Source organism: Curcuma longa, chromosome 3 (assembly GCF_044706935.1).
Source record: "Curcuma longa cultivar G26 ecotype Majalengka, Jawa Barat chromosome 3, ITB_CL_G26_1.1, whole genome shotgun sequence".
NCBI lineage: Eukaryota > Viridiplantae > Streptophyta > Magnoliopsida > Zingiberales > Zingiberaceae > Curcuma > Curcuma longa.
The window spans coordinates 1,023,572-1,050,317 of NC_133863.1; the positions used below are offsets into that span (position 1 = coordinate 1,023,572).

Below are 26,746 nucleotides of genomic sequence, written 5' to 3' on the forward strand. Positions count from 1 at the left end.
CAAGCATACCGGTAGTTATTTTGAACAGGTTACGGGCGTTTAAAAAATTGGCACCTTTGTTTCAACTAACTTGACATACTAGGTAACTACACCTATCGGTCATTGTACACCATACGGTGGACCACGACCTTTTCACCGGTAGCGACGTCGCCGGAAACGATTCCCTCTGCTGCTTCAGTAGCCAAAGAAAAGTGAGCTCTTTCTCCCAGAGAAGCCAATCGAAGCGTCATGAATGAAAAGCAAGGCAAAACAGCGGAACAAATTAGTTGCAGCAGCTATTAACCATATCACCACATCTTCATTACACTCCTTTTCAATGAAAAAAAGAGAGAAATAAAGAAAGAAATAGCTAATTGTTGGAATAGTTCGACCACATAGCTGCCACAGATATGGCCTTCATTAGCCTAAGCAGAACTTGTTCTGCTCGTCACGGGCTACCATAGTGATGGTGGTGGTGGAAGGAGGAAGGTGCAGGAGAAGGCGAGATGGCGACGGCCGGATTGGTGGCGTTGTGAGCGGCGCCGCCAGGGAATGGAGTACTGAGATTGGGCAGGGGAAGAGCAGCAGCCGGCGGCGGTGGGCATTGGTAGCACTTGGCGAAGAGGCCGAAGGAGTTGATTTGGTGGATGAAGTTGGTCATGCTGGCCCAACCGCCCAACCCGAATCCCACCACCAACACCCACCCAACCACGAACATGTTCAACAAGTAGGCTCCCACCCAACCTCCGGCGAATCTCGGAGGCCGCTCGACGGCGTTCTGCAATAACAATATGATTAATTACTTAAATTTCAATAGTATTAGAAATGAAGAGAAGAGATACCTCGCGAGCTTCGGCGGAACGGAAGGTGAACATGTAGGCGAGGGAGGGGATTATGTAGACGGTGAAGCTAACAAGGAGAGAACCGACGGCGGAGTTGATGGGACCAAAGAAGGGGAAAATGATGGCGAGGAACCAGATGGGGATGACGACTGGCAGCCGCGCGGCAGCGCGCTTGCACATGCTGCGGCAGTCGTGGAAGCCGATGAGCTTCTCCCACACAAAGTAGAGCGGGGTGCAGGCGAAGCCGAATGTGATGAACTGGTGGATGAGCATGAGCACCACGGCTGCGTCGCGGAAGGGCGTGGGCGGCAGCAGCGAAAAGGCGTTGGAGTGGTTCAGCAGCGCGTCGCCGAATGCCCAGTACACGCTCGCCGCCGACGGCAGCGTCAGCGTCATCACGTACAGCGTCGCCAACAGGTAGATCGCCTTAAACTTCTGCGGCTTCCACATCGCATGCATGATCTCCCTGTTTTTAATAATTAATCAATCAAACACATGCATCTGTTCTTTTTTCATGCTTCCTCTGCTACCGTAAAAAGAAGAAAAAAGAAAGAAAGAAAAAATGCAGCAAAACGACAGTTCCTCGAAATGCTTGTGACACTGGTACAAGATTGAGAAATATCTAAACAAGTAGACACGCCACTGGATACTGCATGATTTATTCAAACTGGGCGAACAGTTGCCATTTCTATGATACATCATGACAGACAAATCTAATATGCATGGTACGTGGCAAACTGGCACCCGTCAATTCCTTTGGGAACTAGCATCAAACACATCCCCTACGTGCATATTCCAGCTGATACTGATAGACAAACGACAAGTTAACTAAACTAATTAAGTTGCAAATGATGACTAGAACTGAAGGGGTTTAATTATATTTGCTGGAGTGATCCGTGGTGTGGCCCGGGCCCTTAATCAACAAACTACAGTAAGACCCAGTCAAAGAAAGACAAGCCTAAAATAAAGAGATCACAAGGCAAGCAAATGGCGGTCAGTGTGCATCACATGCATGGGCAAATGTGCGCATTAACTTCAATTTCTATGGACATATGAATAAGTTTAGGGCGCATTAATTTGGCGTTTGCTCTGTTTTACTTCTTGTACTTTGAGGTAGTTTATGTGATGTCGCCTTACACTGTGACAGCGTGCCCACCGAAGGTGTAGAGGATGTTGGTGGCTCCTGTAAAGTAGAGAACCAGCTTGGTTGGTCCCGAATGCTGCACCCCTTCCACCTGCTTCCATTTTTATACAAGAAGCTAAGCCATTGTTAATACGGCCGGTTAGCTTTAACTTGTTGCCACCTCAATAATTCAACAGTGTACCTGGCCATGGAGGAGAGAAGCGATGGTGAGATACCAGGCGGTGTAGGTGGTCATGAGGAGTCCTAGGAATGACCAAATCCTGTAGTTGTGAAAGGAGGGGATGAAGACCGTGGTGGCACAGCAAGCGCCGAAGATATAGGTCCAGGTCCTCTTGTCTAGCTTGTCATTGATGTAGTATATGTTACTGCACGCCACGAACAAAACAGAGTTCAGGTATATGCACAGTGACTAGCTACGCAATCTATATACTATATTACCTAGCGCAAGCAATCAGCTGAATAACTGATCCGAAGAGAAGAAAGGTGCAATTAAATGCTAATCCAACGTTTCTCCAGTGCTTCCCCAGTAGCCCATCTAGTACTTCAAACCACTTCATTTCGAAACAGAGTAGATATATATGTATATATGTCAACAAGTGTAGACCATCACATCAAAGAGATACATGTAGCATTAATTATAGAGATTTACCTGAATGACATGGTTCCTGAAGTCCACCTTCTCCCTCCCCTTCCTGGTTCTGTACTCCAGGTAGAGAATGCTGATGAGGTAAGCCGTCCAGCTTCCCAACAAGCCGTAGAAGAGCTGGAACAAGATTCCACTCAGCATCCCCAGCTGCGAGAATGAGTAAGGCAGTGTTAGCAGCACCTGAGCCACCTGAACATGCAAACACCAATACAGGTAGAAGATAAAATCAAACATCGATCCCAACTATCTGGCTGAAGAAATAGAGAGTAATCTTGAAATATTGTACGGACCTGGTTTGAGGCACAACTGAACCAGGCGTCGTAGGCGGAGCCACCGTGCCAGAGGAGGCCGGAGAGCTTGGATTTGATGGTCTTCTCCTCCCCTTCGCGCTCCATCTCCACGTACCTCCCCACCATCACAGTCTCCAACACCTTGTCCTCGTTCCCGTTCGAAGTCGACCCCATCGATCTGCTGTATCCTCTTAGATGAAACTACTATACTCCCGCGATGATCTCTATATCTAATCTACGAGCTGGCCTCTCTTTTGCTTCTGGTTTGATAAATGAAAAAAAAATAGTACTTGCTCCTCTTTGGGAGCCACTGGGCTTGCTTATATACAGCAAAAAGAGAAGGAAAGAGAGATTCGGAGAGACAAAGGCGCAGTGCTTTGATGAGATTGGTTTTGGCCTTTCTCACTTTAGCAGCGGCTTTAACGCTGCGACTCCCAGAGAGAAAAGATGAAGAAGGAGGGAGGAATTATCAACCGGCCGAGTCGGGCCGTCGATTCGGATAAATTAATAATGCGCACTCATTGGGGCGTGGCGCTATTGTTTCGCACGGTCGGTCCGGTCCGTCCGGTTCCCGAGTCAATTAAAGTGCATCGCAACCTCTTTAACCGGTCCGTGGCATGGGTTCCTGAACCGTTATCCACTATATAATAATCAGCGGCAGCACTTAGCTTAACTCAGACCTCAATTATTATTTATTTTTCACTTACTCCTAACAATGAGCTATGAATTTACTGAATCACCTTGTACGCATCCACTGTTTCTATCGCAGCATCTATGTAACTGGAGCAAATGGTATATATGAAATATTAGTCCTCTTTATCGTATCTCAATTATTTAACGTTTAGTATATGAATCTTATCCCTTTTATATCGCTAGTAAACATATTGATATAATGAGTCACTTTACAAACTCAAATGTGTTATTTAAAAAACTTGAGTGATGAATGCCCCTCGTTTGAGTGATAATTTATATCCTTATGAAAAAGAGTTAAGATTTATGTTGCTTATTAAAAAAATAAACAATCATATATAATTAACAAATCCCAAATATTTTTGAAAATAAAATAAAATGTGAAAGAGGTGGTCCCCAAGACAAATGTGGGGCAGTGGTAATGGAGTGTTTTGGCGTGCGCCCTGTGAGACCTACAAGCCCTCAGCGACATTCCCCGTACTGTTCCTTTTCCTTTTTCTTTTCCTTTCACATATATTATTATTATTATTATTTTCATATTCCATTTGTTTTCTACTTTCAAGGCCTAGTGCTTCACCACCTCTTCTAATCTCTCCTCTCTAACACAGTAAAACTTAATTCCTTTTGACTCCTTACTTAATTATCTCAAGTAGGGCAGATGCCAGTCTCCTTTTGTTTAATTATCATGATCAGTTTGCTGTATAAGTTAACTGTGAGCTTAATGATCACGCGGATGTTGATGGTGTTGCAACTTGCAAGGGACGGGATCCAAGTTTGAGTTTGCGAGCAAATTTTCAGAATGAAGCAGGTGGAAGATGAAAGTACCATGGTGACTTTGGTTGTTTTGTAAAAGACAATTCCAATTGTGCAGCTGTTTCAGCAGATGTTTGGTAAGTGGAATCATAATGAATTGAACTGACAGGAGTTTTACAGCTATATATGCTTCAGATATTAAATCATCACAGCTCGTTTGCTGCTGTGTTTTTTTTTTTACTCCTTTTTCGCTAGCTCCTGTTCAAAGTCTTTGATTAATTATATAAAATGTCACGACCAAGAAGCCCAAAATATTAGGATGACATGAACCTTTAATACGAGATTGGAGAATGCTCCAGCACTTGGATGCGATCGATCTTGACCAGTCAAAATTGTGCCTAACATGTCGAAAATATACAGAATAAGGATACATGGCATATGATTGAAAATAGCACGTCGCCATGATTCCATGGATCCTGCTTTTCCCATCAACTCTCCTTCTCATTCCTCTCAACCTTGTCTTTTTACTAGAGCCTACGTATAAGACAAATTAAGCCATCTTATCCACAACTACATTCCCCGCGCATCCATCTTAATTTACCATGTATTTAACATGAAGTAAGGCATGTTGACGTCGTGCCACTTTCACTAATTTCTTCAGCAATCATTAGACCTATTACCAGTTTACCACCTCCATACATAATTTATATCTGCTCATGGACTTAAATCAGGCTACAGTAATGTAATACTAACTCGTTCTTCTAATTAATTAGTTGCCTATTGAGCCATGGGCATGCGCTAGCACACATTGCCATGGTCACTTAAATGCTTTAGCTTTTCGACGAGGCAGCAGAGCATCTCATAATGGTCACAAGAAGTAGCCTGCTCCTGTCGTGCTCTCATGGACGACTCAGGGAAGGGGATCCTCTTCTTCCTCCTCCTCCAACACTGGGTGGAGGTGCCGATGATGGTCCCTACTTAACACGCCATGGCTTTGCTCATACTTTGCCGCCGCTCGTATGCACACCATCATGCCGACTCTCGTCATCTCTTCTGCAATCTGCATCATGCTGTCCTGCTGCACTCCCTTGGCTTTCCCCTTCGCCTTCTCCTCTCTGCTTTTGGCTCAGAGCTCGAGGTGAGCGAGCTCTGCTAGCTCATTATATTGTGCATGCTGAGTGGGTGGCGATGTAGTCAAACACTCAGAATTAAGCAAGATGGCATTAGTGGCCACTTTGACTTGTAATCTCTCCATGGGCGATGACATCACCATGTGGACCTTGTGGGAGCAATGTAAAGCGAGAAAGATGATGAGCTTTGCGGCACGCAGTCATGGGAAAGCTCGCAAATATTGGCATCACATGGGCGCAGAGCAATGCTGAGTGCATGTGCTTTTGTTGAGGGTGCAAGAGCACTGCCACGCATGTGACGTTCTCATTGAAGTGCAGCGAGTGTGCCATGCACGTACGGACGACTACTTCGTAGACACATACATATATGCATGCTTAATAAATAATATGATACGATAGTTTACAACGAAAATTAAATTCAAGTAAATTAAAATATATTTATCAAAACAAATATATTTTTTAATTAATTACAATAATATATAATTCATATTTATCGATCTGAGTTCGATGCGGTTTAATATAAAAACATATATCAAAGAAAAATACGTTAGTTTTTTTCTCAATACTTTAGATTTTCTATTGCTTATAACATAAAAAAGAATTAATCAATATATATATAACTGTATAATTGAAACAGAGGAGTTAATCTGTTTAGCATGCAAATCAAAATCGAACCGATAAAGCTATACATCCTTTTTTAATATATTTTCGTTATTTGATTATGGTCAATATAATTAAACGATTTTGTACGTTGTCCACCTAGCTCCTTCATGCATAAATGTTAACCACGTTGCATCTTTGATATCACGTTTCAATAATAAAATAATGTTTTATTTGTTATTATAGTTGTGAAATATTATTTCAGTTCAAAATAAATGCATAGAAAAATACCACGTGGAATAAAATAGTATGATTTCTAGAGATTAAAGCCGAAACATCCATAAAAAAAGAACCATTTTGAAATAAAATAATGCGATAAATTAATATGTCGTTAACATAAAAATAGAACGTGCCAAGCAAGAACATTAAATTTAATAAGCAAGAAACGTAAAAAATAATTAAACGCCCATTAAAAGTCATTTCACGGTTTTTCTTCTCATGCACTCGACACGTGATTTGTTGAATTTCCATAGTCAATTAATTGTGAAGAAACGTATCGTAGAATATTTTATTATTTCCAAGATGATCTTTCCGGGCTAATTCCGAGTTGTGGGCAGCAAGTGCCGATGTCGATGCTGACATTCGGAGCTATCTTTTTCATTCTCTCAAATTTTTTCCTGATCCATAAATCTGAGTTTTTTTCTTTCTCAGCACCGTCGGATCGGCCCCGGGCTATAGTCCAGATAGCTGGTAAGCTGGCTCTGGCCTGGCTAGATGAAGATAAATCTGATGGGAAAATCTTGAAAAACCGTTCCGATAGATTCTTGTAGAACAAAAATTCCCAACAAAATCAACCTTACAAGTCTTCTAGATTTGTCTAGCTAGAGGACATGCATATGGGGAAGACATATCTCTCTACAAATAGCACCTTAATTCATATTATTGTAGGAGAGCCAAAAATTAAAAAGAAACACAATACAATAATCTTGATATTATATTAACTAAGCGAGATTTTATGCCTTTATGTCTATTATTTTGCCCTCTGGCTAATTCCTTTTACAAAGAGAGATAGTTCTACATTCGATTTATTAATGCGTGGTGAGTAAAGGAAGGCACACATGATGTAGCTAACTATCTTCTTCAGCTCCTACTTATTGTAATCTTAATTAACAATAGTCAATAGAAGAGCTGGATGAGAGAACGCAAGCCCAAGATTGGTGTGATGCTGTAGCTTGAGAAACCAGCAGCAAAAAATATACTCTTCCATTCTGCTTCGCTCCTCTCCTTCCCTGGCACACTCGCCATTATGTACACATCAAACAGAAGCTGCGTCTCTGTCGTTTCATCATGAATACTTCCATCCTCCTCGTTCTCCAATTTCATCACCATTTCGATAATTATCACCTTCCCTCCTTCGTCCTTTGGAGGAATCGCCTTCTTGCAATTTCGCAGTATCCTCACGCAGTCTTCGTCGTTCCAGTCGTGCAACACCCACTGCATTCGCAGTTGAGATGATCATTGATTATTAAGAAGAAAGTTAAATGGAAGAAGGAGACGATTAATGATATTGCATGCCTTGAGAATCACTGCGTCTGCAGGGGGGACAAACTCAAACATGTCGCCGGCGATGGCGGCCACCATTGGGTTTCCCTGCAGCAAACTCACCACGTGCGGGAGATCGAACACGGCGCACTTGGTCTGCGGGAATGCACCGGCGATGGCGGTGGCCAGCGCGCCGCTCCCTCCTCCGACGTCCACCAGAGAGCGCAGGCCCCCGAAGACATCGTTGCCGCACTGTTCGATGATCAATTTCGCCACGAAGCTGCCATCGTCGGCCATGCCCCGGTTGAAATTAACGTTGAACTCGGGGTTGTTTCCGGTCAACTCGAACAATGACTTCCCGTGGAAGAGGTCGAAGGCGGCGGGGGGTTCGTCAGCGGCGGTGAACCACCTGCTCAAGCATTGCAAGGGGTCGAAAAGGACCGGGTCTAGCACAGCGAGCACGAGCGGGGAGATGTTCTCTGCTTTGCTGGTAACGAGAAATGAAGCGGAGATGGGTGTGAGGGCGTAGGCCTCTTCTTCGTCGTCGCCAGCAGTTGAGCTCGCGAAGAGGCCAGAGTGGACGAGCAGGCGCATAAGGCGGCGGAATGAGTCGGTTCTTGAGGGGAGAATAGAGAGCTTGGTGAGCAGAACGGAGAGTCGAAGAGGTTGGCCATGGCGGTAGATTACGTCGGCGACTCCGAGCTCGGCGGCACACTTGAGGGCCATGGAGTTAACGTAGCTGAAGATGATGTTCCAGAGATGGTCGTGGCCTCGCATTAGCTCAGCCTTGGCCACGTCATGATCACCTCGAATGCCATTCTTATTCATGGATTCCATTTCTCAACTATGGATCTGCAAATTAATGGATCATTGCAAGCATTCTTCTTGATGTATAAATAACACTCTAACGCCCATCGCATGGATTCCAGATTATTTTTTTCTAAAGTATACTTTTATAGAATTAAAAGTAATTATATGAATTAAATAACATATTTTGATATATAGATTTATTTACATATTCTAATTACATTGTATTTAAGATTGTCAGTCCTATATAAATATTATTATATGTCACGTGTAAATTTATTTAATAGAATGAGCTTTTGCGGTGCTTATTTAAGTATAAATATATTCATAACGTGCTGAGATTCGACAAGGATTTCATTTTTCGTAGATGTATTTATTTTTAATGAATCGCCCAGTTGGTTTTTATTAATACTCAAATCAGTCATATATTTATCAAATCATCCATTCTTTTTCTAAAATATCATTTTCTTTATACGTGTAATTATCTGACACAATTAAATCATTGAAACACATTTAATATTTTAAAAAATGAATCACATTGTAGTGCGTTTTAAAAGTACTTTTTCTTCTTCTCTCTAAAACGGTTTTAAAAAAATTTAAAAAAATTCCAGATTAAAGACATGATTACACTTAGAAGAATTCTACAAATATATATTAATTAATGGTCTTATTTAAATAGAACTTAATAAATCTAAGGTCATCATTATTGAATTTTGACAAAAGATGACACATCTGAATCAATCAACTAATATATTCTTAAGAATCTTTTGAATTTCATTGTGTTCTGATCAAATTTTGAACACAAATATTGTGGATTCTCTAGAAAAACTTTCAGTCTCCCAGAAACAACATTAAATCCAATTTGCATAATTAACATGGTGAATTAGATAATTCCACCATCTGAGTAACAACTCGACTACTTGCATGGGAGCTCGTGAATCAGACCCGAGCACTTAGAGAAGAAAAGGTCCATATGTTGAAATAGCCTTCAGTTCTTTTTTTTTTTTCATGAGCCTAAAACGGGCCCATCAATTAACAAACACTAATAAAATCCACAACAGTTTGCATAATATGATACGATAGTCTACCACGAAACAGAGGACTTAAAATATGTTAATTTTTACAAATATTTTAGATTTTTTATTGCTTATAACATAAAAAGAATTTATCAATATACGGATAAGGATAACTGTATAATTGAAACAGAGGACTTTATCTGTTTAGCATGCAAATCAAAATCAAACAGATAAAGCTATATATCAGTCGTTTTATATTTTCTTTATTTGGTTATGGTCAATATCATCAAACGAATTAATTTGCATGTTGGACCACCTTCTTCATGCTTAAATGTTAATCAGTACCCTGTATCTAAATTATTATGTCAATATTTGTCTAAAGTCTTGAGGCAGATGGGAAGACATATCTCTCTACGGGTAGCACCTTAATAGTTTAGCCCAATACAATGGTCTTGATATTATTTGACTAAGCAAGATTTTATTAATTTCTTTATGTCTCTTATTTTACCCCTCCAATCACTTTTACAGAGACGAGATAGTTCTTATACATTTGATTTATTAATGCGTGGTGAATAAAGGAAGGCACACATGCAAATACGTACATACATAGGAAGGCACACATGCAAATACGTACATACATAGGAAGGCACACATGAAGTAGCAAGCTAGCTAGCTAGCTTCTTCAGCTACTACTGCAATCTCATCACTATACTTATTGTAATCTTAATTAACAGCAGTCAATAGAAGAGCTGGATGAGAGAACGCAAGCCCAAGATTGGTGTGATGTTGTAGCCTGAGAAACCAGCAGCTAAAAATATACTCTTCCATTCTGCTTCGCTCCTCTCCTTCCCTGGCACAGGCCCCATTATGAACACATCCCACAGAAGCTGCGTCTCTGTCGTTTCATCACGAATACTTCCATCCTCCTCATTCTCCAATTTCATCACCATTTCGATAATTATCACCTTCCCACCTTCCTCCTTTGGCGGAATCGCCTTCTTGCAATTATATTTCGCAATATCCTCACGCAGTCTTCGTCGTTCCAGTCATGCAATATCCACTGCATTCGATCGCAGATGATGATTGATTATTAAGAAGCAAATTAAACGGAAGAAGAAGAAGATTATGATATTGCCTTGAGAATCACTGCGTCTGCAGGGGGGACGAACTCGAACATGTCGCCGGCGATGGCAGCCACCGTTGGGTTTCCTTGCAGTGAAGCCAGTACGTGCGGGAGATCGAACACAGAGCACTTGGTCTGCGGGTAGGCGTCGGCGATGGCAGTGGCCAGCGCGCCAGTACCTCCTCCGACGTCCACCAGCGAGCGCAGGCCCTGGAAGACATCGTCGCCGCACTGTTCGAGGATCAATTTCGCCATGAAGTTGGCATCGGAGGCCATGCCCCGGTTGAAATTAACATTGAACTCGGGGTTGTTTCCGGTAAACTCGAACAATGGCTTCCCATGGAAGAGGTCGAAGGCTGTGGGGGGTTCGTCGGCGGTGGTGAACCACCTGCTCAAGCAGTGATGGGGGTCGACAAAGACCGGGTCGATCATTGCGAGCACGAACGGGGACATGTTCTCTGCTTTGCTGGTCACGAGAAAGGAGGCAGAGATGGGTGTGAGGGCGTAGGTCTCTTCTTCCTCGTTGGCGGCGGTCGACCTCGAGAAGAGGCCGGAGTGGACGAGCAGGCGCATGAGGCGGCGGAAGGAGTCGGTTCTTGAAGGGAGAATGGAGAGCTTGGTAAGTAGAACGGAGAGAGGAAGAGGCTGACCATAGCGGTAGATTTCGTCGGCGATGCCGAGCTCGGCGGCACACTTGAGGGCCATGGAATTGACGTAGCTGAAGATGATGTTCCAGAGATGGCCGTGGCCTCGCATTAGCTCAGCCTTGGCCACTTCATGATCACCTTGAATGCCATTCTCATTCATGGATTCCATTTCTCAACGTAACTATGGATCTGAAAATTAATGGAATATTGCAATCATTCTTCCTCATGTATAAATAATAATACTCAAACGCCCATCGCTTGACTCTAGAAAACGATAATACTGCAAATTAAATTAACAAGCAATTAAGTGTTTATATAAACTTAAACGATTTGCACGCAGGAACTGTATCTAAACTTAAACGATTTTCACGCAGGAACTGTAGTAAGCATCAACCGAAATCGACTTGAATCTGAACTGAAAGAAACAGAAAGTTAAAAAACACCTTTGAAATACATCCATTCCTCATCCAGATGCACATGATCAAGGTGCTCAAATGAGGAGCTGAACATTATCCACGCTTTTTCTTCTTTCTTTTCGTTTTTTGGTCGTAGGATTGAGCCGGGGTATAATCTCGACCGGTGGTTGTGACTGGTGAAGAAACAAAAGGCGTAGCCGACGAGTTAATCACATTTTTCCCGTGATATAATTTGTCGGCAAAAATTAAAAATGTTTTTTTTAAAAAGCGTTATTTTTTAAAAAATATTAAAATAATATCATATTATATATTATTTTTTAAAAAATATTTTGAGTAGCATATATATATATATATATAACATTATTATATTATTTTTATATAAATTTAATTAAAATTATTTAAATTTTATCAAAATCATTCTAATAGTTATGAGTATAACTATTATAATCTATAGTAAATTGAAGCTCTATAATAGTAATAAAAGTGGTTTTTGATAAAGTTGGAATGATCTTAATTAATTTTGATTAAATTTATAATAAATTTTTTTAATATAATAGTGTTAGCCGGCTGTTGGATCGCTGTGCTTTTGAATTTATTCGAATCAGTAAAAAAGACGATGAGCTTAATCAGGTTTTAAAACAATGGAGGAGGAGATGGGCGAGCGCGACAGCACGTCGTCGTTGTCTCTCCTTTTATTAGGCCCTCATCCCACTTTAATTTGATAGGCATGTCACAGCGCGTTTTTCTTTCCTGTCACTTACCATCGATTTGTATGTTTTCCTTCTGACATTACAACTTTTAATGAATTAAGATGTGACTCGATCGAATGCCGTGACAAATAGCCTTACTGTACGGATGTTACGTTCTTACCTTTTTAACATAGTAAATTGATTAAACGTCAAGCAAAGGGAATTAAACAGCAGGCGATTGAAATTGCCGAGTATGATTTTGAAAAACAAATGTCATACATATGATTATTAATTCCTTTTCAAGAAGGATAAAGGATGAAAAATCATGTCGTATTGTTTGGTTATCCCGTAAGGATAAAATTTCAACAAAAAGGGCGCCTATTTCATAAAGAAATAAGCTGGAAGTATTTGCAAGCTAAATCGATATCCTTGCTGATTCTCCGACTGCAGTTTCCATTCTGCCGTACCAGTCGCCAATGTTAGTGTTCTCCACCATATCTTTGCCGGCGCTTAGGTACCGTACCGGTCTCAGAACACCAAAAACAGCTAGGTCGGCTAAGTTAGGCTTCGCGCCACCTAGTCAAAAGAAATCTACTTTAGCAGCAAGAAACGAAGCAAAGTAAAGGAATTTAAACTTTGAGGAAGGGATACCAAGAAAATCTCTGCCCCCGAGAGCTGCTGTCCATGTTTGTGCAGCTTCATACAATGAAGCGCGTTCATCAGTGATGTTGTATTTCTTCTTCAGTTTCTTGGACACCATGTACATGATTGCCGCTCCAGCGTACTTCACAGTCAATCTCTCTGTAAAACTGAAGTTCCCTGGCACAACATCAATTTTTTATGTGAGGTTGTAGGTCCAGCTTGAAATTGATGAACGACTCCAAAACAAGTTTCAGTCTACAAATTAATAGGCAGTCTAATACATGAGAAATGATTCAGAAAATCTACCACTGACAAAAACAGTAATTCGTCCAAAGTAACATAGCCAAAAATCATCAATATAGGATTAATTTAAAATCACATGTCATTCTGACCGGAATGTCAGAGATTAGTGTTCCACTCTGGCAGGGTAGCATAGTCAAAATGAGCAATATAGTCTTAAAAGAAAGGATTAATATAAAACCTCTTGTTGGGCGGACTGACTAAACTGGGATTTACTGTTCCACTCTCACAATAAGATGCAGAACAAAGAATTTCCTAGTGTGGAGCAAATGTTCTTCCTACTCATGATATTTCCTCAACTTGAAACAATCGCTTGCCAAGAGACTCTCTACACAAGGATCCGACCTCAATCCTTGCTCTGTCCACCTTTCCACTAGATAAGTTAGCTTGACAGAGGAAACCTTCCCTCGACTTGGTAATGCTCCAAGTTACTCCCTCATCATTAACTATCCATCTATCTGCCTAATCTATCCCTCTCCACTGCTTCAATGACCGATGGATGAACACTGATGTTTATCTAACTCAGAATGATTGAGGCGGATAGACCAACACCCTAAGCTGGAATGAGACTTTTAAAGTTTCCTTGATAGAAAATTTCAACTATGTTTGCACAGTAGTTGATTCAATTAATATTGACACACTATTGCTTCACATATAATGCTTCAAATCACTGTTGGTTCAAAAGACAAACTTTTTAAGAAAGGTGAGAGCATTGCTCTAAGCACCATCTATGAGCATTCACTAAATAAGATTAGCATACCATGCTTAGCTATGTAGTCAAAAGATTCCAGCGCCTCTGAAGTAGTTCGGTATATATTTGGCGACAACATATGGACAAGGTGATCATCAACCCACCTACAAAGAGAAAAGTACTAATAAAATCTGCGTGGGCTCAGGTATCAGTATATAAAACAATTTTAAAATAATCTTCCACTCTTTTCTGAACACGAGAAACCATAAAAATCAGAAATGTAACAAAATATACTTATTGCAAAAATTAATGGAGAAACGATACCTAAGCCATTTGGCCTCTTCCTCATTGATGACAGAGTGCTCAGGATGCAACCTTTCATCTAAGTTTTTTACAATATCTGCAAAAAAAGAAAAGTAACATTGATTAACCTTGCAAAGTTTTTTTCATGCTAACCAACAACAATGATACCTTCATATAACAAAATCAAGCTTTTGTTTGCATAATTTAATAAGAAATCAAATTAACCTGACGAATTAACCAGCTGCTCTCCATCCACAACCAGGATAGGAACCTTCTTATAATCAGACCACTTGATCTCCTTCTTACTTATAGGATTCACCTCCACAACTTTGTATGGTATGTCATGGTAATCCAAATATGCTGTAAATAGAAGCAAAGTGATATTTAAAATATACATATATATATATATATATATATATATATATATATATAGACAAACTGCAATAGAAAGAACAATGCCATATCTAACTAAAGGTCTAGACCAGCAATCTAGGGCACATTTAGAGTGCTTGATTAACTGAACCAAAACAAGAAATTATGGTCGTGCGGATAAGGTTAAGATATCAGAACACTTCAGAATGATTTGCATTGTATAATAATACCATCTACTATTTCAGCAAATTGATTCATGGCGTTTATACTTGCATTGGAGAATAATTTAATTAGAGTTATCTGAAACTAGTACATAGAAATATAAAGCATCGACAATACCGAACGACATTTTCATTCTATACTCCACTTTAGATTAATATACTAATACCGACACAAGATCAGGCCATTTTCTCATCCTCTTCACGAAAGGACTAAGACAGATTCTCACAATTTCGTGTCTTGCTAACTATGGCCAACTACTCGTTGAAATATTTCATGAGCAATACATGTCTAGGTGAAGCGCTCACCTTTGCCATCTCACTTATTATCCATACAAAACGACTACTGCACAAGCAAACAACTGACTTTCCATTAAATCTACATAAACGGACACAGAATCTGCATATGGCTCTACTGGGAATTTATAAGCAATAGACGATTTGCACCAGATCATCAGTAGATAAGCGTCGGAGAATAATACGCATAAAAAAAAGGAATTACCTTTGACCTTGTTGCAGAAGGGGCACGCCTCGTACTGGTAGAGGACGACATCCTTGGGCATCCGCTCTGGGGAGGGCGGCTCCTTGGCCTCCGCCACGGTGACTAGGGTCATCGAGAAGGACAACGCCCCTGCAAAGCCGACGGGGACGATCCTCGAAGAAACGTCAGGAGGAGGGGAAGGCCACCGTCTCGACCGGGGTAAGGTCGCGACATCAGAGGCGGTGGCGCAATGGGCGGCAGTTGGCACGGTCCTCTGGGAGGCAGCGGCGGAAGATAGTGGAGCACGAGCGGCGGTGGGACGGAGGAGGGACTGAAAAACAAGGCGGTGAGCTGCCCTTCTCGTCGCCTGCATCTCGATCGATCGATGAAACCCTTGATTCGAAGAGCAGATCTCGCTTTTGCTACGTCGACCGCATCGAGTCTGGGAATTAGAAAGGGTTTTCGTTACGGTGTTCCACGAGAACACGTTTATGCTTCCCTATGTTTACTCTAATTTAATATATTTTTTACAATTTATGTTTACAATAAATAATTGACTTGGACTGGGCCGAATAATCCCTATCTATTGGGCCGAGTCCATCAGCTCAATCCCTAAATTTATTTTTTTTCCAAATTATTTCTTTTATTTTTGGCTTAATAATAATATTATTATAGTAAGTAAAAAAGATCTAATTTTTATATCATGTACTTTCTTAAAGAACGATATAGATTAAATTAAAATATTTTTTATTAATAAATTCATTAGAATTGGCTAATTAAATTGAATATATTGATTTAAAAAAAAATGAGTGATACATTATGAAAGATGTGAGCTGATGGATTGAGGGCATCAAATGGACCTAGCAAATTGAGTGTGTGCCATCAAATAAGTTTAGTTAGGTCAGGTGAATCGATAGAACTAAATATATAAGATTAGTCGGTAGGACCGGATGAGATCATACAAGACTAAAGACATTTAAGTCCTTATCGATCATTTATAACATCTCTATCCTTGATATAGGAAACGTGCTCTCAATTATTGCATTGTATGGACTATTCCGTTCCTATCAATTTCACTGCTAACCTAATTATTCTCATCTATTATATATGTCTAAATAAATAAAACAAAAATTTCAATTCTAATGATAGCAACGATATTGTCACGGGTAATAATGCCCTTCCAATGCAAATCTAAGATCCAATTAGAGTTTTCAGATCATTGTTAAAAAATTAGAGTATTAAAGTCAAATTTGCATACAAATTATATTAAAGCACTGTCTATCTCTTAAACAACTCTGTCAATGCCAGCAGAGTTAGAATACAATGAATGAATGAAGCAGAGAAGAGTGGTTTGATTAACAGAATTGTTCATCATTACCATTAATTTTTGGCATTTCAAAGTACTTCAGCAGAGTTCTCAGAAATCAAATCGAGTCACATCAGACGTTCACTTTGTTCATCAGTCATCACCTAATTAAAATGATACACAGCATATTTTCCAGTGGCACATACAGCTTGGTTTTGTCGTCACTGAGCTTTCATTTTCATACACATGGCACTAACCTCACATTTCAGCGCTTATCTTATTTTTTAAAAATCAAGAAAAAGTACAATTAATGAATCATTTAACTTAAGAAAACAATGATTAATGGTCTTCTATTGGCTTACATCGATTTCAAGTCATTAATTGGAATATTTCTACCTCCCATTTGTACCTTTAATTTAATTCGATTTCCAATTAGGCCGTTTAATTTATCTCCGAAATCTTATCTAATGGGAGTGCAAATCCAAATAATTCATTTTTAATTTGTAGTATTACTATATAAATATTCCACAAAAAATTCTTATCCACAACGTTACACGTGGTAGAATTTGTTGGTTGTTTCTAAAAATTACTGTTGACGATGGACGGCGGATTTTGTTGGCAGTTTCGTGCGAGATCCGAGTATCCGACTCAGCAGATGGCGAGGTACTCGCCGATCGGTGCTGGCACCCGCATATTGAATCGCTAACGGACAAAGCGAGGAACACGCAGTGCATTATTCCGTTTTGCTAGATCGCATCGCTTGTTTTCGTCGCGACAGCGTCGCACCGATGGAGGTTCCCCAAGGCACACGAAGAATTAAAGGGAAGTGGGTCCCTAATCAGGATCGAAAGCTGTTGATTAATTTAATGTTCTGTGTCCATGACGCCGCAGCCTGATTGCCGACCCTGGCAGTCCGCTCCGACGGTGGGAAAGAGACAGAGACGGGCCTCCAAACCAACGAAAGCGAGACACGTGTCATCCTGGGCAGCGCACGTCTCGCTAATGTTCTAATTGTACGGCGACAGCGTGTTGGCTGTTTGGAGGCGACCAGCGCGTCGCTTCTTTTCTTTGACACGGAGCTCGATGCACACGGTCTAAAATCTAAATCCTACGGGGCAGTCAAATCGGCGTCCCACCGTTCGATCGAATCTGAATGGCTCAAATGAGTTGGTAAAAAATAAGGGGAAAAAGTAAACAAACAACGCATAAGAAAGCTGAGCCGAACCGAATTTGAAATTGAAAAGATAGGAAGAGCTGGGGTGTCGCCGGAGTAAAAGAGATGACGACGACGCATGCAAGGTCTGGCTGTCAGCGGGACCCACCAGGACCACCATACAGCTTCGTCTCCATCCCACATATCCAATAGCCTTATCTGGTTCGACTTGGAACGACAATTGAAGGCCGAACCGTTCACGTGAAACTTTTGTTTTTTTGAAAAATTATATATATATATATATATATATTATTTTATTTTATTTTATTTTTCACTGTCAAGTTGAGCTTCAGCCACAGCATCATCCATTTAAGAGCGCACTGCGCAGCCACATACGCAGAGCAGAACAGCCAGGAAGCGGAAGCAAAGAAGGGAGGAAGGGGAAGAGAGCAATCATGTCGAAGGAGGTTAGCGAGGAGGTGGAGCATGCGCATGCGAAAGACTACACGGACCCGCCGCCCGCGCCGCTGTTTGACCTGGGCGAGCTCCGCCTCTGGTCCTTCTACCGCGCCCTCATCGCTGAGTTCGTCGCCACCCTCCTTTTCCTCTACGTCACCATCGCCACCGTCATCGGCCACAAGGAACAGAACAGCGTCGACCAATGCAACGGTGTTGGCCTACTCGGCATCGCCTGGGCCTTCGGCGGCATGATCTTCATCCTCGTCTACTGCACCGCCGGCATCTCAGGTTACTATTTGATTTTCCTTGCTTTCAAGCTTTGAAACGAAGACTTGATGGTGGTTTAATTATGTAGGAGGCCACATAAACCCGGCGGTGACTTTCGGGTTGTTCCTGGCGCGGAAGGTGTCGCTGCTACGGGCGGTGGCGTACATGGTGGCGCAGTGCTTGGGCGCCATCGTCGGCGCCGGCATCGTGAAGGGGATCATGAAGCACCCGTACAACTCACTGGGCGGCGGGGCGAACGAGGTCAGCTCCGGCTACTCCAGGGGCACCGCCCTCGGCGCCGAGATCATCGGCACCTTCGTCCTCGTCTACACCGTCTTCTCCGCCACCGACCCCAAGCGCAACGCCCGCGACTCCCACGTCCCCGTACGTCAAAATCCCATCTTTTCAGCTCCACATCAACAAAATCCCATCCTTCTCGTCTTATCTCAAGAAAAAAAAATCGATTTTGCTTGCAGGTGTTGGCGCCGCTCCCCATTGGGTTCGCCGTCTTCATGGTCCACCTCGCTACCATTCCCATCACCGGCACCGGCATCAACCCCGCTCGGAGCCTGGGCCCCGCCGTCATCTACAACCAGGACAAGGCGTGGGATGACCAGGTACATAATTCCACCAGCTCAAACCATTTCTCGACTAGATTTGCTTCCTGACCCTGTTTCATATCTTCTTGGTGGACGCAGTGGATCTTCTGGGTAGGCCCAATCCTCGGAGCTGCGGCGGCGGCGATCTACCACCAGTTAATCCTCCGGGCGGCGGCCGCCAAGGCCCTGGGATCCTTCAGAAGCAACCCCACCAACTAAGTCTTCATTTCTGGTCTCATAATTTCGGTGTTTATGTTGTTGATGATGCATGATTGTATGTTCCTTAGAGAGAAAGAAACGTATGTTCCTCTGTTGCTTTTCTTCTCCTCCTTTTCCTCCTGTCAAATTTGTGTGTCACTGTTTAATTGAACTTAGTGGTGGAGCTCCTTATGATTAATATAATTAAATCTTCCTTTTCTCCTCTTTAACAAAGACTGTTCTTCAATCCATTTCCATGATTGCTCGGTTTCATGTCATCGAGTAGGTGTATCAAAGAAATGGTTAAAGTTTGGTTGGAGGAGTTGGTTTGCAGCATTTCTATTGTTTTTTCCAATAGAAATGATGCGATAAGGTTGAATGTCTGTCCAATTCGAACCTGGACATTAAAATTAGCATATTATCTGAGGCTGTTGCCGAATTCAATGTGGATTTTTTTATGGTTATAATATTTTTTCTGGTCCGTGGAATCCATCCATAATTCCATACCACCGGCCACAGCAATAGGCATCAAGGAAAGCTACCGTTTGCTGAATTATTGACGTGGTCCTGGATTTGGATTTTTCTTAGAACGGAACTTACGTGAACCAGCTATTCATGTGATGCTGCCTGACAAGAAGGGAAAAAAAAAGAAGGAATACAACTGTCTCTCAACATGTGCTAAAAGACTTTGGAAGAGCAAATTTTAATTCAAACTGCAGTAATAATCTAATTGATAAGAACATTCAAACTAGGAATTTATGCCCTCAGGCCATAAAAATATATTTGAAACAAGTCTTAAAAGAAAAGACAGTAGGCCTTTCTTTCATGCTACTATGAGGGAAAACTTACTACAGACACAATGGCGAAATTGGTGGACAAGAAAGAGGCTGGAGAGCTTAATTTCAGCAACTGATGGTGATCGACCATCAGAGTTTGGACTCTGAAGCAACATCAAGCACAAATCTGTAGCGAACATCGTTCTTCGCAAGCCTATCTAATGCCTTGTTGATATAGTCAGGTGTCACGAGTTCAATCTCACAAGTGATGTTGTATTTTCCGCACAGATCCAACATCTCCTGCGTCTCCTTGATACTTCCAATTATGCTTCCACTCACTGTCCTCTTACCTACAAAAGCTCAAGTAACAAAAGTTTAGTTTGTTTATCAGAAAGAATGGTAACATGCATTTACTACTTTTCTAAATAAGATTATTTTATTTTCAACTCACCGAAGATTAGAGGGAAAGACGGAAGCTCCATTGGCTTGTCAGGAGCTCCAACAATGGCCAGAGTCCCCTTGATCTTGAGCAATTCAAGAATTGGGCCGAGAGAATGCACGGCAGATACCGTGTCGATTATGTAATCTAAGCTTCTCACATTTGCCTAATGACAAGATGTTAAATTAGGACCATTCAATGAAAATTTTGAGGAAGATCTTAAACTGAACATGTACCTGCATTTGTTTTGGGTCAGTGCTGATAACGAAATTGTCAGCGCCAAGACGCTCCTTGGCTTCTTTCTCCTTGGAAGGAGATGTGCTAATTACTGTCACATGAAGCCCGAAGGCCTTTGCGAACTTGATTGCGATGTGGCCAAGCCCTCCCAAGCCGACAACGCCGAGCTTCTTCCCTGCTTGCAGCATGTTGTGCTGCTTCATGGGCCCAAATACGGTGATCCCTGCACACAAAAGGGGAGCTGCCTTGTCCAAGGGGAGACTCTCCGGCACATGTACAACATACCTGAACATAATATATACACAAGAAAATTATGGTCTTTGAACATTAAGATCATACAGCATAAGGTTAAGTACTGGTGCTAATTCATTGAGATGTTGATGTGGTCATGATACACCTTGCTGTTTTACCTTTTGTCAGCGACGAGCATTTTGGAGTAGCCACCATAGGTGATGCTGCCATCCCAGAAGATGCCATTGTAAGTGAACTGAAGCTGTTCACAGTAGTTCTCCTCTGAGTTCTTGCACAAATCACACTTGAGGCATGAGGCAGCCAGGCATCCCACTCCGACTCTATCACCAACCTTGAAATTGCTTACATTGTCTCCGACCTTGGTGATTATGCCAGTGATCTCATGCCTATATCATCCCAACTTTGTTTACTTTTCGATAAGCACAATTTTCTCAAGGAATGCAAGTAACAACACAATTAGTTGAACAACATGTTTGTTCAGTAAGTGTAGAATGTGAATATATACAACAACATACAGTAAGCCATCAAAAAAATCTGAATCATGTCTGAGTTTACTAAGTGAATGAGATTCACTGTGTAAACTTCAAAGCTTTTGTCGCTGTGAGCCAAGCCCTCAAAGTATTAAGCTATACTAAACATAGTTGAGCGAAGTTTCAAGAAATAGACTGGGCATGATCAAAACTGCCCTCTTGGTTCAAGGAATTATACAGTTTGCTTGAGTTAGGAAGATAGTCAAGCCATATGTTTGTTCAATTTGACAAGAGCAAACATTCTGCTTATGCCACAATTCACACCTACTTGCAAATAAGTATTAAACTATACTGTGCCATTTAGTTATATATTTTTTTAAGAGGCGATCAGAAGTGAGGCAAACTATCTCCTTGGTTCATTGAATCTCAGGTTGAATAGACCAAATTGATTGATTCAAAGGATATTTTCAGACCACAATAGCTGAACATGAATCCTATGGAACTCCATAAGATTTTCTATGGAGAACCCCTTTTTAGCCGTTTGATCATGCCTCATTGGATCTGAGATCTAATATACCCTGATCAGAAAATAAGGGCCCTCCATTCTAAATTTCAAAACACCAGTTTGCACTTTGCAGCTGTGAGATATAGTAGTTCCAAAAAAATAAGACATGTTTCTGAATAGACTTTACTAAAGGAGCTAATGATCTTTTCACTTTTCCCGTTAAACCAAAACCATTGGTCAAGATTAATATCACTGTTGGCCTTACTACTATTAGGTTGAGAATAATAAAATAAAATAAAATTGACGGGTAAAAATTGGATAAAAGAGGGATTTTTCTTTAGAAAGGAAAGGTGAAGTTTTTCATATTTGATGATGAGAGAAACTAGGGAAGGATCGAGAGTCGACATCAATTTCTCTGTTTCATTGTATTTTTTTGCTAAATTTCTCACATATATATGTTTTTCTATGTTTGTGTCGATCTACCAGGGGACATGAAGATTTTCACCATTTGCGTATGCTATGGAGGATATGTTGTACTACAAAGGCTCTGGATTTGGATCGATGAGTACATAGTGGAAGATTCTACCACATGAAGTTGGAGCAATCTTCAAACCCTAGGCACTTACGCCTCCAATAAAGAATTCATTTGGTTCACCTCAGCTAATTTTCAGAGATGTACAACACACTTAGTATTCAGATCTCTTGGTTCATAATGTTCTATGCATAACATTAACAAGAGGGCGGGATCGATTTCAAACTACTCTGTTTAATCTGATAGAGAATCATTTCTAAATCTTTGCTAAAAGAATCAAGGAACTGTAATCAATAGAGAAGAGAAAAAGAGAAGAGAAGAGAGATTGTTACAGACCCAGGAACCACAGGGTACATGGTGATGCCCCAATCGTTGCGGATGTAGTGGAGATCGGTGTGGCACATGCCGCAGTAGAGCACCTTGATCGTCACGTCGTCCGCCCCATTCTCCCTGCGCTCACCAAACATCGATCATGAACACCGCGCCGACCTCGACGAGAAAACACAAGAGATTTGGGCATCATCACCTTCGCTTGAAGACGAACGGCGTCACCTCGCCGGAGGAGTTCCTCGCCGCCCACCCGGACACACTCTGCGTGTGATTCGGCGTCGTTTCCGCCATCTTCTCGCTCTCAAAAAACACTAAAGCAACTCCACAAACACCTGCTATGCTTCGCCAACCTCACTCTCTTAAATAGAGCGAGGCTCACGCCATGCCATTAATTTAAAAGAAAGAACAGGAAATGAGAAGGAAATTACTGTCCAATTATTTCCTTCAATAAAAATTCAACAAAATTTTTAAACGATTGTTCAAATTAATTTCTCCGAATCTTCTTCTTCTTCATAAAAAAAATCATTAACAAAAACGTGGATTTAATGTTTTTAAAAGGGAATAATCACTTTTGGGCGAGACGTGTATCATGTACGTATTGATTCACATCCACATAATTATGAACACTTTTCCACACATTGTTTTATTATAATCTGAGAAATTATTAGGAAATTAGTCATCTGTACCAGTAAATAATTATAATAATAACAATATGAGCAATTGTTCGGAAATTAGGCAATGTTTAATAGTGATATTTACAAATAATAATAAATATACAATTGACTTGTGGGTTTCTTTATCTTAGTCTTTTCATGTGAGAACAAGCTTGGAGTGACTTTGAATTCAACCTTAGTATGAACTAAACTGAACTGAACTGACTTTGAAAATCAACGGTGCTCGATGCGTTTCCTTTTCATGTGCAACGCGATTTGTTAATAGATGCAAACTTTAGGAGAGTTGACAATAATCAATTGGTGTTTTAAGTTAAAACTAGTCAATGAAGTCTTTAGAATTCATTTAAAAACAAACAATCTTGTGAGAGGAAATAGTTATACTGACGGAGCATCTCTATTTTAGTGGCATAGAGGTAACCTAGCTTCCTACTCTATTGTTTTGAATCAGGAAAGCTTGCAAATTAGGGTTTTCATATATTAATATACCTTATCTCGTATAGTGTATCAGATGTCACCTTCCCTGATCTATTCAGCTGCTTGCTATTATTCTATGATGTTTTTTAGTGGGCGTGCTGGCTGCGGATGCTGCCTTTAGCCATTATATTACAGTTTAAACTGGCTTCTCTTGACTTACATGGTGCATTGACACCCGGAGTCATTTGGCTATCATGGATCTCTTGTCATTCCTACGGTGGTGAATATCCTCCACTTGAAGCCTGACAATCTGAGATTTCAGAGATACAAAAGAGATTGATCAATTCAAACGAAACAATAGAAGATTGACTACAAATTAGATGAATTGATGACTGAGCAAGACAACAAATACAATAATACACAAGGAAAGGAAAAACTCTTAACATATCAACTGTTTCTTACCTAAAAACATATTGACGAATTCTAAGATCAATAAGAGGAGTTATCATGAGAAAGAATTGATAATTTGACATGCGATATACCCATCAACTTGATATACCCACAGTAATCTAGTCAATATTTTTTAGGAATCAAAAACTTGTAACAAATGTTAGTAAATGTGCATATGCATCCACAACTTTTTGCCTATTCCAAGAGAATTTTCTAGGAATGTTTCATAAATAATTCTACCAAAACTCATATTTCAGCAACAACTAGACTCAGTAACAATGCAAGAGAATAGTATTGCTCATGTACCACAATGGAAAGCAATGTAGAAATTGAATAGGATCAAGGAATGGAGTGCAATTATACCCGAGTGCCAAACTACTCCCAGGCGCTTGAAGTTAAATGGGAGAAAAACACAGGCAACGCTTCATCTCTTTGCTCAAAGAGAAGTTCCACTAAAGTTCTATTCACTTCGACTCTAACAAAGAAAGCTATATGCTGATGATAATGAGACGCTCAAAAGAGCAATTCTACTAATAGCGACTCCAAAACTACTGTGAAAGATGTAAACTTGCAGTTGCGCACGTCCAACATCATTGAATTCCCACTAGAAGGCAAAAATAAGAGACTGAACTGGTGAATTTTGCAGTAGTTGCAAAGAGAAGAAAGACGAAAGCCAGTTCATGTGGTTCCGGGGTGCTTTGCCACCATTGCCTTCCTCTGTATTCATAGCAAATGACTATACTGTCTGGCTGACAACCAATGCCATCAAATCCAGCAGCCATGAACAATCAAGCTTTGATCTTTCGGAACTCAAACCAGATCTCATAGTGGCTGAACAAGAAGCTATCATGTGTGCGCTTTCCAACATACTCCAATCCTAACCTCGTTAGTCTCTTGGTGCACTCTTCGCCCCCCAATCGCGAACAGAACTTGATGTTGTGCGACACAAAGATCCGACCTTTTTCTGGCTTGAGCCGCTCTGACAATCTCTGCACCCCGGTCCAGACCAGCTCGTCGGGCATGTGGAGGAACACCGCGCTGGCGTAGATGAGATCGTAGAGAATGTTGGTTCCGAAACGGTCAAACTCCATGTCCTCTCCGCGGAGAATGAGAGGCCGCTTGTGGAGGAGGCCCTGGGAAGGGAGCTCGTAGCGGAGCGCAGCCATAAGGGAAAGCTCGTCCCGCTCGAGGCAGTGGAATCTAGCCGCTTCGAGGAATCGAATGAAGTGGAGGCCGACCCGGAGCGTGCCGCACCCGATCTCGAGCACTTGGTCGGAAGGCGCAAGCCCCGCCGCGGTCGCAAGGAATTCAAAGACGTCGCGGCCTCCGGCCCACGGTTCGCCATAGTTGCTGTGATGCTCCTCCACCAGGAGCTCCCCAGGGCAGGGCAGGGCGGTGTGGTTGTCGGCGTCGTCGCCCTCGTAGTGAGAGATGCCCTTGAACCTGCAGGATACTCACCTCGGTTAGATCTGGAAAACAATGCGGATCGAGAAGGGGAAAGTTGGATCCGTACCGTCGTAGGTCTTCGAGTTGCTGGGCACGGGTCCGAGGGTTGATGCCCTTGCGGAGAGAGTGCCAGGCGGCGGGAGAGGTGGGAGGTTCTTGGATGGAGTTGAGGGCGAGTTGCGATTTGAGCCAGGCGACGTCGGCGAGGGTAGGTGAGATCGGATCTGGAGGTCTAGGGGTCTCTGCGGCAGTTCCTGTAGGGCAAGAGAGGGAGACGGAGGGGGATGAAGGGGAGAAGGAGGGGAGGTGTAGGAAGAGGAAGAAGGCGGTGGCGCCGAGGAGGAGGAGGAGCGAAGCCGGAACGGCGATGCCTTTGGTGGGTGAGATCGCCATCGTATCGAGAACCTTCCCTCTCAACGACGAAGGGCAAACACGTAAGAATGAAACTGGCGATGCTAAAACGGGTTTGGGTCTATGAAGTGCTGTTTATTAAGCGGGTCGGATCCGATAAAAGTCCATAAGTTCAGGTTGGCCTATATACAAAACTGGAGTCGTATCAACCCTTGTGAAGCTCCCATCTGCCAATTCTTCAGCAATAAAAGTGAAAATCATTACCCTAATAATTTCGAAAGTAAATCAAAAAATTATAATTGAATAATATTAAAAAGTATTATCTCGACTTTATCAAGATTCGATTCTTGTTTATTTCAATAAATCTACGTCTGTTTTGTAATAGTCAATTCAATCATACCCCACCCCAGGAACTAAATAAATTGAGAAGCTCCCATCTCACAAAGAAGAAGAGCAAAGAGAAGATTTCACCATAATTCTAAAGACTCAGCTATTCTCAAATGAAACTCGCATTTCTTTTACCTTCTTCTCCTAATCTCAATATACATGAACATGAAAATTGAAAAT

The 26,746-nt window shown here is 41.5% G+C and overlaps 6 protein-coding genes and 1 pseudogene across 7 annotated transcripts; 1 reads left to right on the plus strand and 6 right to left on the minus strand.

Moving 5' to 3' along the window:
• Nucleotides 1–288: 288 nt before the first annotated feature.
• On the minus strand, nt 289–3,159 carry LOC141823500 (auxin transporter-like protein 2). Its single transcript, XM_074710787.1, has 7 exons — nt 2,902–3,159; nt 2,615–2,800; nt 2,404–2,516; nt 2,147–2,330; nt 1,959–2,056; nt 822–1,287; nt 289–757 (listed from the first exon to the last, which is right to left on the minus strand). Exons 1-7 carry the CDS (start codon nt 3,073–3,075, stop codon nt 428–430), a joined length of 1,551 nt encoding a protein of 516 aa, XP_074566888.1. The 5' UTR covers nt 3,076–3,159; the 3' UTR covers nt 289–427.
• Nucleotides 3,160–7,064: 3,905 nt separating this feature from the next.
• On the minus strand, nt 7,065–8,492 carry LOC141824399 (trans-resveratrol di-O-methyltransferase-like). Its single transcript, XM_074711684.1, has 2 exons — nt 7,650–8,492; nt 7,065–7,568 (listed from the first exon to the last, which is right to left on the minus strand). Exons 1-2 carry the CDS (start codon nt 8,451–8,453, stop codon nt 7,251–7,253), a joined length of 1,122 nt encoding a protein of 373 aa, XP_074567785.1. The 5' UTR covers nt 8,454–8,492; the 3' UTR covers nt 7,065–7,250.
• Nucleotides 8,493–9,978: 1,486 nt separating this feature from the next.
• LOC141824950 (trans-resveratrol di-O-methyltransferase-like) lies at nt 9,979–11,686 on the minus strand (annotated as a pseudogene).
• Nucleotides 11,687–12,571: 885 nt separating this feature from the next.
• Nucleotides 12,572–15,780, minus strand: LOC141824867 (uncharacterized). The gene is made up of 6 exons (XM_074712199.1): nt 15,343–15,780; nt 14,476–14,610; nt 14,272–14,347; nt 14,017–14,111; nt 12,966–13,133; nt 12,572–12,890 (listed from the first exon to the last, which is right to left on the minus strand). Exons 1-6 carry the CDS (start codon nt 15,692–15,694, stop codon nt 12,730–12,732), a joined length of 987 nt encoding a protein of 328 aa, XP_074568300.1. The 5' UTR covers nt 15,695–15,780; the 3' UTR covers nt 12,572–12,729.
• Nucleotides 15,781–18,167: 2,387 nt separating this feature from the next.
• Nucleotides 18,168–19,537, plus strand: LOC141823168 (aquaporin PIP2-7-like). The gene is made up of 4 exons (XM_074710426.1): nt 18,168–18,527; nt 18,595–18,890; nt 18,983–19,123; nt 19,205–19,537. The coding sequence occupies exons 1-4, from the start codon at nt 18,236–18,238 to the stop codon at nt 19,322–19,324; spliced, it is 849 nt and encodes a 282-aa protein (XP_074566527.1). The 5' UTR covers nt 18,168–18,235; the 3' UTR covers nt 19,325–19,537.
• A 467-nt stretch (nt 19,538–20,004) lies between these two features.
• LOC141825249 (putative cinnamyl alcohol dehydrogenase 6) lies at nt 20,005–23,193 on the minus strand. The gene is made up of 6 exons (XM_074712634.1): nt 23,041–23,193; nt 22,851–22,964; nt 21,166–21,393; nt 20,755–21,040; nt 20,531–20,684; nt 20,005–20,429 (listed from the first exon to the last, which is right to left on the minus strand). Exons 1-6 carry the CDS (start codon nt 23,133–23,135, stop codon nt 20,230–20,232), a joined length of 1,077 nt encoding a protein of 358 aa, XP_074568735.1. The 5' UTR covers nt 23,136–23,193; the 3' UTR covers nt 20,005–20,229.
• Nucleotides 23,194–23,940: 747 nt separating this feature from the next.
• On the minus strand, nt 23,941–26,254 carry LOC141824966 (uncharacterized). Of its 2 annotated transcripts, XR_012601469.1 has the most exons (3): nt 25,896–26,254; nt 24,746–25,825; nt 23,941–24,242 (listed from the first exon to the last, which is right to left on the minus strand). XR_012601469.1 is itself a non-coding variant. In XM_074712316.1 (2 exons), exons 1-2 carry the CDS (start codon nt 26,219–26,221, stop codon nt 25,171–25,173), a joined length of 981 nt encoding a protein of 326 aa, XP_074568417.1. In that variant the 5' UTR covers nt 26,222–26,254; the 3' UTR covers nt 24,730–25,170. The 2 variants fall into 2 exon arrangements, 1 of the variants encoding a protein (XP_074568417.1); XM_074712316.1 differs by lacking the exon at nt 23,941–24,242 and having other exon boundaries at nt 24,730–25,825.
• Nucleotides 26,255–26,746: the final 492 nt, after the last annotated feature.